Genomic DNA, 13442 nt, shown 5'->3' on the forward strand with positions numbered 1-13442 from the left:
ACTGCATTAAGTATTTCAACCTTTTTAACAGCAGAGTCAAATGCACTAACTTTTTATTTTCATCTTTTTATCCAATCAACATTCTTAACTCCTCCTGCAAACCCACCAAAGGTAAAATGCAGAGGATTTTGCTCGCCCAGATATTTATGGGTCTACAGCCTATCTATGTCTCACCTTGTTTGTTGGAGAGAGTTACTGTCCTCACCACAGTCCGGACATTCTCTTTTTCAGGACTTGGAATGGGCTGAGGCTGGAGTAAAAGACTGGAAATTCCTGAAGAACTTTCTGAATAAAGCAAGTGAAAGAATAGTAAATAATTTGTGAGAAATAAAGCTATCACAAGTCCAGAAATTCGATCTATGACCAGGTAAGTCCAACACAGACCACTGGACTACAAGCCAATCAGTTTCTTTTTTCTAGTTTGCCTAAGGGGGTCACGGTTGGAGAAGGGGAGATAATCCCTATTCTTACCTTCCTTGGACACAAAATGTAAATAAAACAATTGTGTTTTTTTTGGGGGGGGGGGGGTGTAAAAAAATTAAAAAAAAATTGTTCTGAATGACTTAGGCACTCAATCTACTTTTATTGACTAACAAGGCTAACATTATTCTAAAGTTAATCTCAGAAGCACATTAGCTGTCAGGTGTGTCAATTCAATCTTTCTCATCTACATTCAATTATATGCAAAACACAACTCCAAGGTTCCTATAGAAGAAGTTTTACCAAAAGAGAACTGGAACCAACCACATGATTCTCTCTAAATATTAATCTGACACAATAATTTTTAGGGTTGGGAATGTATAGATCAATCAAGCTCCAGAAGAAAGTCCTGGCAGCTTGTGAGAATTCATCAACTACAAAATATATATATATTTTAATACACTTTATTTCTCAAGATAGACAAGTTCTTTTGGGCTCTTTAGTTGTGGTGCTTAGCTGTGAATAGTTAGGAACTGAAACACAATTGAAATGAATTAAAACTAAGTGATTTAAGTTAAGTCTGTTTTAACTTCAAACCAGCCACAGAAGTCAAATTCACTTTGGGTGTTGCCAAGGGTCCTTACCATAGGAAGTATCCTAATTATTCTTCTTTAGCAACATTCAATGATCTAGTCAAAACTGATAACTTACCACCTTGCTTCTTGGACTTTTCCTTCATTTTCTTTGACTTAATTTCCTCAAGAGTTTTTATTCCAAAATTCAAACATTCACCTGAGAAAAGCAAAGAGAAATCACATGAGGACCTAGCAACTTTTTCACCTTTGCATTTTATTTGTACACTCGAGGCCCAGTGCACGAGTTTTGCACACTGAAAGGAAATTATAAGAAATGTTTTATATTGCTATCCACCCTTTCTCTATAACAGAAGTGTCAACCAAATTCACAATTGACAATGACAATTTGAAACACACGCATGCAATTGGTGCAAGAGCTTTATATGTATTGTGCATGCCAAACTCAACTTAGCGTTTTATATATATAGAATAAACTTGCTTAATTAGACCTTTCTGATTTAGCTAATTTTTTTCCAGCCCAGTGAAGCACCCCAACTTCTCTTTCAAGTAATTGTCAGCCAACACAGCAGTAAATATCAACATGAAGCAGATTATTATTGTAGATCACGCAGCGAGAACAAAGGGTAAAATATTTAATTGCAGTAGTGTTTGACTATATTCTGCGCAGTGAGAAAACCTGGTCATTTTCAAGATCCACCATTTCTTACTTCTTTTCAGGCAGGTCAAGTTTCTAAACTTTCTAAATCTCTGTTTTCCAGCTAATGAAAAGAGAATTCCACCAAGTCTCCTATCTACCTATTCCAGGACTTCTGTAAGGATCAAATGAGATGAGGCACAGGAAAATGCTTCACAAACATTTGGTTAAAGTATAAAATGTTTCCACTTGGCTAAAAAGCAAGTTGTGTTCCTGGGCTGAAGAAAAACTCCAAGGAGGCTAGAGGCTAGGAAGAGGAAGCTGGGCGTTGCTACATGGCGTCATTACCCAGCGCCCACAGTCACCATTGCTGGGCTGGCTATGGGCCTCATTTTGCGCCTTAGGGTTTTGGCAGTTAGTGGGGTGTTGCTCTGGGATGGTGGCAGGGTCTGTGTACCACTTGGAGGAAGCCGAGTGTTGATTTGTGGGCACCAGGTCTGTGATGCTCTCTCTATAAATGGCCAGTGTGCGTCACAGCAGCTCCTGCATTGAGCAGCTGCCCCCTGGTGGTCAGTGAGTGTCATAGCGACCAGAGAGACAGCCTATTAGCCTTTTGGATACATAGATAGCAAGTGCTCAGATGTTTTCTAACTAAAAGGAGTAAGTTTGTGTATGTATAACAAGGGTAGGGAAGAGGGAGGGGGTGGTAATGGTGAACTAAATTTTTTTAAAGTTTATCTTTATTGTTGAAAGTATTATAGATGTTCCCACCTTTTCCCCCATTGACCCCATCTACCCTGTACCTGCCCCTCCCAGGCCTTCACCACACTATTGTCTCTGTCTCATATATGCATATAAGTTCTCCAGTTAATCTCTCCTCACCCCCCACCCCCACCCCCACCCCCACCCCCCCTTTCCCTCTAAATTCGTCATTCTGTTCCATGCTCCTGTGTCTCTGGATCTATTTTGTTCATTAGAACATGAATTAAATTTCAAAAGTATTTAAAACAGTTTGGACGTTCAATGGTGTTGCAAGATTTAAGAGTGGGAGCCAGCATCGATACAACCTCCTCTTACCTTGTTTTAAATTGACCCCAGGTTTCCGGGCAGAAGCCCCTCGTAATCCATTATGAACTTCGGGAGTTGGCTGCAGGGTTGGTGTTTTGGTTTCATCACCTTCCTCAGAAAACTGATCTATATTAAACATTTAAGGCAAATTTACAATTAGAAACAGGCCTAGAGATTTAATCCTAATTCATTAAGTGATCCTGATCACGTATTTGCCATAAAGAACTAAAACATACCATCATCATCTTCATCATCATCTGCAGCATTGATCACAACTGGTGGATGAGTGGGGCTAGGAACATTTTCTGAACTTTCTACTTTCATCACACTTCGCAGTTGAGGAGAGGGATTGGACTGGACAGACAATTTGTTTTGTTGAACTGGGAGCTGGGAAGCCTTCACTTCCTCCTCTGGTGACTCAGGCACAGTGGGCAACACAGCTAGATATGCAAAATCAGTCATCAGTAAAAAACTCAGGATATAATCCCAAGTCATCAGAACACCCTCACCAAAAGTTTGGTGCATTTTCCCTTATGAGCACTTAATGTGTTTTTATTTAAGATCCCCATTTTCCCAATTAGGTTCTAAATTTCCAAGGAGGAAAAATTTGGCTTTTAGTTATCTTTTTACTTACTGTATGCAAGTACACTCAAAGTGAACATTGAAAATATAGATTATACAGGAGGTTAGATGCATAGTGACTATAAATTCTAGACATGTAACTTAAATATTGTAATTTTCCTCCCTTAAAAGGTGAAAATATGTAGCCATAAAAATTTAATCACACAGCAAATATAGTTTTCAAATGGCTGATCATTCCACTAGGAAATCACTTTATAAGGGACTCTGGAAATAAATACTAGCTTTTGGTAGAGTGTAGTTTTATTTTATTATTATTTTTTAATATATATTTTATTGATTTCACAGAGGAAGGGAAGAGAGAAAGAAACATCACAGATGAGAGAATCATTGATTGACTGCCTCCTGCACACCCCCTACTGGAGATGGAGCCCGCAACCCTGGCATGTGCCCTTGACTGGAATCGAATCTGGACCCTTTAGTCCTCCAGCTGACATCCTATCCACTGAGCCAAACCAAACAGGGCATGTAATTTTATTTTAGATTACTCTAAAGCAGGGTTAGCAAATCTTTTCTGTAAAAGGCTGGATAGCAAATATAGGCCAGTGGTCAGCAAACTCATTAGTCAACAGAGCCAAATATCAACAGTACAACGATTGACACTTCTTTGGAGAGTCAAATTTTTTAAACTTAAACTATATAGGTAGGTACATTGTTATTAACTTAATTAAGGTACTCCTAAGCTGGCCTTTGCTAAAAACTCAAGGGGCCAAAGAGCCACATGTGGTTCACGAGCCGCAGTTTGCCGACCACTGTTACAGGCTGTACAGATCTCTGTCTCAACTACTCAACTCTGAAGCAGTGGCATGAAATTTGGCCGTAGACAATATGAAAAAGAATTGGGATGGCTTCATTCCAATAAACCTTATTTTATAAAACAGGTGGAAGGAGAGATCTGCCAAACACGCTGAGAGAATCAAGTTTCTTCCATTATGGCTGGGCAGCGGTTTTTGAAAGAAACTTGATTCTCTCAGAGTGTTTGAATTGGTTGGAGCATGTCCCATGCAACAAAGATGTTCCTGGTTCGATTCCCAGTCAGGACACATACCTGAGTTTGGGGTTCGATCCCTGGTCGGGGCACGTGTGGAAGGCAACCAATCTGCTCCTCTCTCACATCCATGTTTCTCTTTTTCTCTCCACCCTCTGCCCTCCTCTTTCTCTAAGCCTGACCTTGGGTGAGGAGTAGAGAGAGAGAAAAAAAGTCAAAAGCCTCTATGGGTCTGATAAGAAAATGGGGAAGCTATCGTAATCTAAACTGTAATGCCAAGAAACACTTATGAGGCACATGACTTTTGGCAACAGGATTGTGACTCTTCTACTTACTGGTTTATAACTGTACAAATCACCTAACCTTAATAAAGTAGGGTTCCTTCATCTGTAAAGTGGAAATACTACTCTCTCACACTAGGAAAATAAGGCAAGTACATAAAGTACTTTGTACAGTGTGCATAATAGGTTTTCATTATATAGCAATTATTCTTTTAAAATTAAAAACATCTCACTTTTGCTTGGAGGTAGAAAAAGGCCATCCACATAACGTCCTCTGTTGTGATGAAAAGCGCAGTTTAGTTTTTGACATCCCACTGGTTGATTTTCCCAATAACAAGGAATCTCACTCCGTTTTTTCTGTAAGAGGGAAAAACATAGTTTTCAAATAAAAATGAAGTGTGACCTGTTTTTTTGGGATTTAGTTAGAGACAATGAAGGGGAAGACCGAGTGTTGGAAATATTCTATTTCTTGATCTAGGTGCTGGTCAAGTAAGTATATTACTCACTTTGTGAAAATTCTTCAAGCACATTTCTATATATACTTTAACAAATACTTCAACAAAGAAAAAGGACCTGGTAAGCATTCTGAAAATTAACTAACCTCTGATTAATAACCAGCATTATTTTGGATGTCTCATCATTAAGAGCCTAATGTTTAAAATTCCCAGAAATAGCAGAAATTTTAAAATACTGAGGAAGGAAACAAAGAAATAATGGCTATTACATAAAGATCCTTAAATTTATAAGAAAGGGCAAAGATCGAAGTCTACTACTCTGAAGACTGATAATTTGATAATACACTGTGTTGTTAGGTATGTGAAAGAATTATGCAATTTCATATACTTATAATAAAAATATAAAGTAACTCAACAGCTTTGGTATATACTTGGTAGAGGGTGCCTAAGCAACCTGCTCCAATAAAAACTTTGGGTCTCTCATGGGCTTCCCTGGGCAGAAACATCACATTTATACTGGTGCCTTTCCACAGCTAGAGAGCTGTTAGCTCTGCATGACCTCTCATAGGAGGGAGATCATAGAGAAGCCCACACATGAATTCCTCCAGACCAAGCATGTCAAACTTGCGACCAGCAGGCTGCATGTTTGACAAGCTTGCTCCAGACTCTGCCTGTGTCCTTTTCTCTTACAATCAGAAAATTACTGTGTCACTATAACACTAGCCAAGAATACAATTAAATGCTTAGTTCCATGAGTTCTCCGAGATAATATCTAAATGTAGTTCTTCTTAGAGACACTAACACTTAGAGATATTTCCTAGAAATTGCGCCAATTTGCAAACTATGCCAGCAGTGTTACAATATGACTTTTCAAAAGTTACCGAGTATTCCTTTCTCTGAATGTTAGTGAATTCCTTGCTATTTGGAAGACAAGCAGCATAGAAGACAGTTAAGAAACGCTAAACCTGGGACCAACCTAGAGTAGCTATATAAGCCCAGACATCCAAATTGCATATTTAGTCTCTTCCTTCCTATACCACCCCTCAAACAATTCAGACCGAAGCCATCAGGAAAGGCTGAGGGGCGGGCATTCATGTGGAAAAGGGAAGGATGTGTGGCCAAGCAGGGAGTTCGAGCCGGACTGAGGTGAGGAGTCTACTGGACAAGGTGGGACTGGCACAGGGTGTCGGAATCCACAAGGAGTTAGTATGACATTTGCATAAGAGGATGTCCTGGCACAGTGTCGAAGCCTGAGCAGCGTGAGAAGGCAAGCAAGACTTCTGTGCAGAACGGATTCCAATGTGGTTAAAGGAAGGTGTACTTATGGAGGGTCTTCCCAGAATCAGCTCCAAGACCAACCAGCGGGAGAAAGGAAGGGTCTTCCTGAGTGGGGACCAGGTGCAGAGTTGAACAAACAGGGTGAGCATCTCACATGGGAGGGCTAATATAGTATCAGAGCCCAAGGGTGTGGAAAGAGCATCCACGGGGGTGGGCATGGGGGTTGGAGGTGGGGCTAGAGGGCTCCAGAATAGAATGCTGAGGAAGGAGTCCTCAGTGAAGCAGTGGGGAGATCTGGAACAGGTGTTGGCACTGACATAAGGTGAGAAAGCTGTCCCTGTGGAGAAGCAGCCTCAGGTGTGATGTCAACACCTGAAGAGAATTAAAAATGGTGGCTGAGTAAGTGGATGCTGCACACTCCCAGGAACAAACTGTAATTACAGCTAAAATACAGAAAAACTTCCTGATCAACGGAAAACTCGCAGGGGAGAACCCTGACACCCAAGGACTGAAAGTGGAGAATGCATAGAGACTGATGGGGGGGGGGGGGGGGGCCCCGCAAAAAAGTTAGCTGGGCACCCACAGATGGAAACTGAAGTTCTGGAGAGATATCTTAGCTGAGTGTGTGTGTGTGTGTGTGTGTGTGTGTTGCCACTGAGAACTCTGGGATCTAATCCCCGAGCTGGGTCTCCCAGCAGAAAGCACTAAAACTGAAGAGGAACCCACATAACATCTGATTGTGAAAAGCAGCGGGGGGCGCTGTCTACCAGGAAGTAACAGATGAAAACATAGGCACCCTCTTAAAGGGCCAATGCACAAAAATCCATGTGGAGCCACCAACTTTGTGCTCCAGCAGAGGAGGCTGAAGTGGACTGGAGCTGTGAGAGCAGAAGCTGGGACAGGGCACTTGGGGGATAGAGCTCAGAAGGCAGATCCCCCAAGTTTCCTGGACTGAGTCATTTCCCACATAGACGTGTGCCTAGCCCGGGTAAAGACAGTTGACACACCCTATTGGAAAACACCTTGCTCAGAAGCCACTTGGGAGATTAAAAATAACAATTAGCCTCCAGGCAGAAGCAACTGCCTAATCCTGTTTAAGAAAACACCTGAGGACAACTGCTTGGGGGGTGCAGGTGGCAATTCAAGTCGGAATCCTATTAGTTTGTAGCCAAAGGTGGTCTCTGGAGGCTTTGTCTTTACCTAATCAGATTAGTCAGAAACAGCCTTTAGCATTGTCCGGCACTAGAGATTGAGAGGTGTAGAGGATCTACCTAATACCAGTCACAAACCCAGACAGACAGCCAAAATGAGGAACCTCCACTCCAGTGTATGAATTTTCATGCACCAGGCCTCTAGTACAGTCATATTAGGGGACTTTAACACCTCTCTGACTTCAGTGGATAGCTCTTCCAAAAACTTAACAAGGAAACAGAGACTCTAAAGGACACGCTGGATCAAATGGACTTAACACCTGAGTGGTAGGAAGAGACTGCAATATTGGATTACATAACTAGGGGACAGATCAAATAAGTAATATTAAGGAGAATGGAAGCTAAGTTTTTCACTTTCAGAAAAGAGAATTATAAGTATGCAAAAATAGAAGACTGTAATGTTTGTGAATTGAAGGTATCTATGCGAACTCATGGCTTTTAATACAAAAGCAGGAAGTAATAAATAATGACATAAATGTGCATATGTATACACATTTATATATTCCCTTCTTCTGTCCACAGTAGGCCTAGAAGCAGTAATACTCCAGGAGCAGCTCAAAGCTTATTTCCATATACTACTTTCACCAAAAGGAACCAAAGCTCCTTGGAGATATGGTTGATTCCAAAACTAGAGGAGGAAAAGTACAGGATGAGCCTAGAAAGTCTTATTTATTAAGCCAGAAAGCAAAGAGGTGTGTAAAGAATTATGGAAATATCCAAAGGACACAAAAACCATCTTGAAGGGCTCTTACTGGCCAAATCTAAGTCTATTTGAGGATAAAATATATTAACAATGGAGTACAACACATTAAATAAAATAGGAAACCATGAATTTGCACAAATAAATCATTGAAAAAAATGGAAAGTTTGATAAGAAATGGGATTATTACAGGTTCTCAAATTACTTCGTTATAAAACACTTATTACAAAAAGAAAAACTTTACAGTAAAGCGGTCTGGTAGATTCACCTTAATGAAATGATCAGTAACATCAGTGGTAATGGGATAATTAAAACTGTATGCCACCTGCCCTGGCCAGGTGGCTCAATTGGTTGGGGCATCATACCAGTCACTGAAAGGCTGTGGGTTCGATGTCCTCAGGTGAGGATTAAAAAAACCCACACTGTATGTCGCCTAATAATGGTATACAATGAGAAGAGTATCAACAACTGATGTTCTTGCCAAAGGTACAAACCCTGAATTTAGTCATGAGGAAATATCAGACTAACCCTAATTGAGGGACATTCTACAAAATAACTGACCCGTAACTAAGTGTCAATGCCAATGAAAGACAAGCAAAGATTGAGCAACTATTCTAGACTGAAGGTGACTAAAAAGTTATGACGACTACATGCATCACTTGATTCTGGACATGCTCCTTCTGAAATAAAAAGCATTACTGGTACAATGGCAAAACTTGAGTTGGATCTGAGGATTAAATGAAGGTAATATATCAATGTTAATTTTCTAATTTTAAAGGTTGTATAATGGTTATATAGGAGAATGCCCTTCCTATTGTAGGAAATACTCATAAAAACATTTGGAAGTGACAGGGAATAGCAGTTATTTATTCCCAAATGTCTTAGAATTTTTCTCTTGTAATTTTCCTCTTAAGTTTGAGATAGTTTGAAAATAAACTGATGTAAATACTCCCAATATACATACTGCCTTTCATAAAAATTATACCAATTTATACTCCATAACATGTAGATATTAAGTGAGCATTATGACAGAAATTTCACTGGATCACTTTTATTTTTATTTTATTTTATTTTTTTAAATATATTTTATTGATTTTATACAGAGAGGAAGAGAGAGAGTTAGAAACATCGATGAGAGAGAGTCATCAATCAGCTGCCTCTTGCACACCCCCTACTGGGGATATGCCCGCAACCAAGGTACATGCCCTTGACTGGAATCGAACCCAGGACCTTTCAGTCCCCAAGCCGACGCTCTATCCATTGAGCAAAACCGGTTTTGGCTCACCGGATCCTTTTTAAAAAATTAAATTACATGTCATTTCCCCATTACATTTTTATAATACAAATTCAAAACTTACATCAATCTCCATGTGCCGAAACCTGCACACCTGTCGAAAACAGCGTCCTTCTTGCCATAATGTGCAAACAGTTTCATTTCCTAGTGCAGCTTCACAGTGACGGAACGGACAGCTGTCACCCTGTCAACAGAGAGAGTAATACAGAAAAGAATTGTGAAACTGAAAGAGATCTCAAGTGAAATATTCGTTATAACAGTTTCCTGGCATCTAGACAAAGAGAAAACAGTAAGGAGAGACAGACAAAGAAGACACCTGAGATGGGATAACAAAAAAATCAGAGATCAACAAATTTATAATTTTCTACAACCTATTTCCTGACACTACCCTTCATCTTATCCGACAACATGAACAACACAAGCTGAGTGATGACATAAGTTAAAAAAGTGGGAGTATTAGATATTCTTTAAAAATACATTATACAGTTCATCTTCAACTGTTTCATATATTCCAATGTGATCAGTTTTTGAAAAAAGGCCAGAAAGGAAGTTAATAGATGAGGATTTAAGTATAATTCTATGCTCCACTCCATACTTTATAAAATGATATCCAAATACTACTATTGTGCAAAGTGCTGTAAGATCAGGGCTTTGCTCAAAACTGTTCATTTTAAACAAAGCACCAAGATGACTAAAGAAAAGTGTTTGTAATAACACGTACATTTATAGAACTGTCATAAGGGAACAACAGAAAATAGCACATTAATCTAAACGGAGCTGCAGTACAACCAAAGAGAAAACAAGGAAGCTTTGATAAAAAACAGAAAAGCTACAAAAGCATATTTAGTAGATGGCTTCAGTATTCAGCAGGAAATCTGAAAGTGAATTGAACTCATAGCAGTTTCTAGAAGTACAATACAATACACAGCGAATAAAATTAAAGTTGGTAAGCCACAGGCCAAAGTGCTCCTAATTCCAAAGGCACCCTAAGCAAGTTCATATAGGTAAGAGGCCTTCACATTTTTGTAGAACATGAAGAACATAAAAACGAAGAACGAATTCACGTAGGAATGCTATCCTTTACTAAAAAGCTGACAGCAGATAATAAACAGTGCAGAAAACAAAACATGAAAACAACTTAGTGTACTGAAAACCATTTCTTACTTTGGTGCACGTAGAATAGAAGAAAAAATAGCAGTCTTCTCCTTGATTAGGCATGCTGGGTAGATCCTGAGATCAGAAATGGCTTCTTGAAAACAAGCCACTGCTTCCTTTAAGGGGAGGACCAGCTTCAAGTCCTTTTGAAATGGATTTAATCTTCCAAATGACAATTCAATCACAGAAATCGCCTTTAAAATGTAATGCTAAAATGGGGAAACAATGAATATTTAAGGTGAAATCTTCCAAGTCCCTCTTCCAAATCATCTAATCAGATAAAACAAAATTTCAATAGTATTTACCTATATAGATGGGATTACAAGATTTCACCTTGGCTATAATGCTTTTACCTTTTTTTAAATTTGCACTTATTATAAAAAAAGGGAAAGGGGGTACCTTTTTTCCCAAACCAAAAGCTTATAAACAATTACAAGAAAAACAATGTTTTGATGATGGTTCATTTCTTACTGATCCAGGAAAATTATGCCTTAAATTATAAAAGTGTTTAGTCCTTTAAGGAAAAAAAAACCAATTTCCACACTTACATTAGCTGGTTGCTCTCAACAGGAACATCTGTGTCTTCACTGAGTTCCAATCTATTACGCCTGTAGGTCGAACCAACACTCAATCCATGAATTAATAATAATGAGGCAGAAAAAAATTTCCTCCTCACATTGCCAAGGAAACCTCTCAGCCACAATTCAAACACAGGATGTGTTTTTAAAACATTTCCCAACTATTGGGAGATTAAGTCCATTCGAACAACCTTGTCAGACTGGAGACAGCTATAGCTAGTTATCTCCTCAAAATAAAAACAAAAACAAAAAAACAAACAAAAAAAGTTCATTTAAAGATGAACTTGGAATTCAAAGGATTATTTTTTTTAAAAAAATCCATCTTCCATAGTCGAACAATATAATTTAAAAAGAAAAAAAGAAAGAGAAAAAATAAAAAAGAACATCAAAATTCAATAAGATCCAATTTCTGGTCTTCAAGATTTCTTCACCTATTAAGAAAAAAACAGAAACCTTCCCCCATCTTTATTATCTGTATAATAAAAGCACACTTGTATGTAAAAATATAGTGTTTTATGTACATAATATACATATATACTAACTGGCTTATACACACATACACACACACACATACACACAAATGTGTAGAAATAAAACATTTGGGTAAGTTTTCCCTTTTAAAATACACTACAAAAGCCTTTAGATTTGGATTCATTATAAAAGTAGTGAACTTACTCTTATACCAAAGTATCATGAAGATGTTACACAAAATTTTGCCCAGCTGGCAAAATAAAGATGAAGTGAATTCTTTACACATATGTCAATGTGTATAATATGGATGCATGTATATCATAATCTTTTTCATCTTCAGGGAGTGTTTAACCAAAAAAGATAGAAACGTATAGTTATAGAGTAACTACAGAGTGGTGCAGCAAGCTGTAGAAGGCAGAGCAGCATTATAGCCATACTGAGCTGGCACTGTCAAAATACAAAAAGCTTCTATTAAGGGAAGATTGTTTTTCTTTTATAGCAACCAGTGTCAACTGGCATGAAATTCAATATTGGCCCTGCAAAGGCTTGCTTATGCAGCCTAATTTCAAATTCTTTACTACTGATGGCTACAACTAAAGACGTTGCAATTATCCATTTACTCTAGTTAATAAAAGGGTAAACTTTTGAAGTTGAAATTTCATTCCACAATGGTACATTTACCATTTAAGAATTAAAAGAAAAAAGGCCAAAAAACAAAAAACAAAACAAAAACCCCACCAAAAAACGATTTGATACATAGAAATGAATCCTAAATTTTGAAACCAGCCCAGTAACAAAGCAATTTTGATTTTCATGTAATAGATACTACATTATTTCTAGGCTAAATCTTGCCAAATACTATCCAAGACAAAACTAAAATAAAAACTTAAAAAAAAAAAGTGGACACCTTTTACTCACACTTAATACTAGTCAATTTTCCAGGAAATTTTTGGGCAGGGAATATCCCCAAATCTAAAATGAAAAAAAGGAAAAATTGGGATCTTACATTAGTTATTCAGTCTAAAAATTTTAATAGACTTTTATTAAAAGTCATAATTTTCTGGCCTCCCAATCAATTATAAAACAGAGTGGAAAGGAACCTTAAAAATCACTGAGATTCATTCTCTCATTTTACCAATGAGGAAATGATTCCTAACACATGAGAATATTAATTGCTTATTTTTAGTTAAGAATTGATGCCAAAACAATTTCATAGTTAAGAATACATAGTTATGAAGAATTCTGTATACATTAAAAAGTACTTAAGATAACTTAATATCAGAAAAACTGTCTTTGGAAAATGGATACTAGGATTGTCAAAGTATGCTCATGTAAGGGACTTAGATTTTAATTCCCATGCAATCTTTTTTAAATTTTGTAAAACGTTTACTATGTCATTTACCCATAATTAGGCAAAAGTACCTATGCAAAAGTACCTATCCAATCACACTATTTTAAAAAAGGTTAAAAAAGGAAATTCAAAGATTAAAAGTAATTTTTCCTAATTGTAATGTTTCCCTTTTATATAGATCCAATCCTTAAAGGGTAAACTCATTAAGCTGAAATTATAAAGCTGACCAGTATGAGGAGGCAATTAGAAATTTCAAAATATAAAACAATTTTGTGAGTTTTGTTTCTGCCACGCTTTAAGTATGATTCAGGGTTTTAAAAGAA

General features: G+C 37.8%; 2 protein-coding genes across 9 annotated transcripts in view; both read right to left on the minus strand.

The window, feature by feature from the left end:
• Positions 1-13442, minus strand: part of ZC3H11A (zinc finger CCCH-type containing 11A) — a 31909-nt gene that overhangs the window by 13183 nt on the left and 5284 nt on the right. For 4 of the 8 annotated variants that reach the window (XM_084865768.1, XM_084865766.1, XM_084865771.1 and 1 more), the window contains 9 exons: positions 12687-12740; positions 11268-11327; positions 10729-10928; positions 9629-9748; positions 4860-4983; positions 2955-3158; positions 2728-2844; positions 1132-1212; positions 175-285 (listed from right to left, as the gene is read on the minus strand). In XM_084865768.1, the coding sequence (XP_084721894.1) occupies positions 175-285; positions 1132-1212; positions 2728-2844; positions 2955-3158; positions 4860-4983; positions 9629-9748; positions 10729-10782 (811 nt within the window). In that variant the 5' untranslated portion in view covers positions 10783-10928; positions 11268-11327; positions 12687-12740. Of the gene's footprint in view, positions 1-174; positions 286-1131; positions 1213-2727; positions 2845-2954; positions 3159-4859; positions 4984-9628; positions 9749-10728; positions 10929-11267; positions 11328-12675; positions 12741-13442 lie in introns of all 8 variants that reach the window. The other 4 variants (XM_084865769.1, XM_084865767.1, XM_084865772.1 and 1 more) reach the window with 2 other exon arrangements.
• LOC311612662 (uncharacterized protein) lies at positions 11959-12350 on the minus strand. The gene has a single exon (XM_084865774.1). It carries the CDS (start codon positions 12201-12203, stop codon positions 12105-12107), a length of 99 nt encoding a protein of 32 aa, XP_084721900.1. The 5' UTR covers positions 12204-12350; the 3' UTR covers positions 11959-12104.

Source organism: Pipistrellus hanaki (assembly GCF_964339955.1).
Source record: "Pipistrellus hanaki genome assembly, chromosome: 18".
NCBI classification, from domain to species: domain Eukaryota; kingdom Metazoa; phylum Chordata; class Mammalia; order Chiroptera; family Vespertilionidae; genus Pipistrellus; species Pipistrellus hanaki.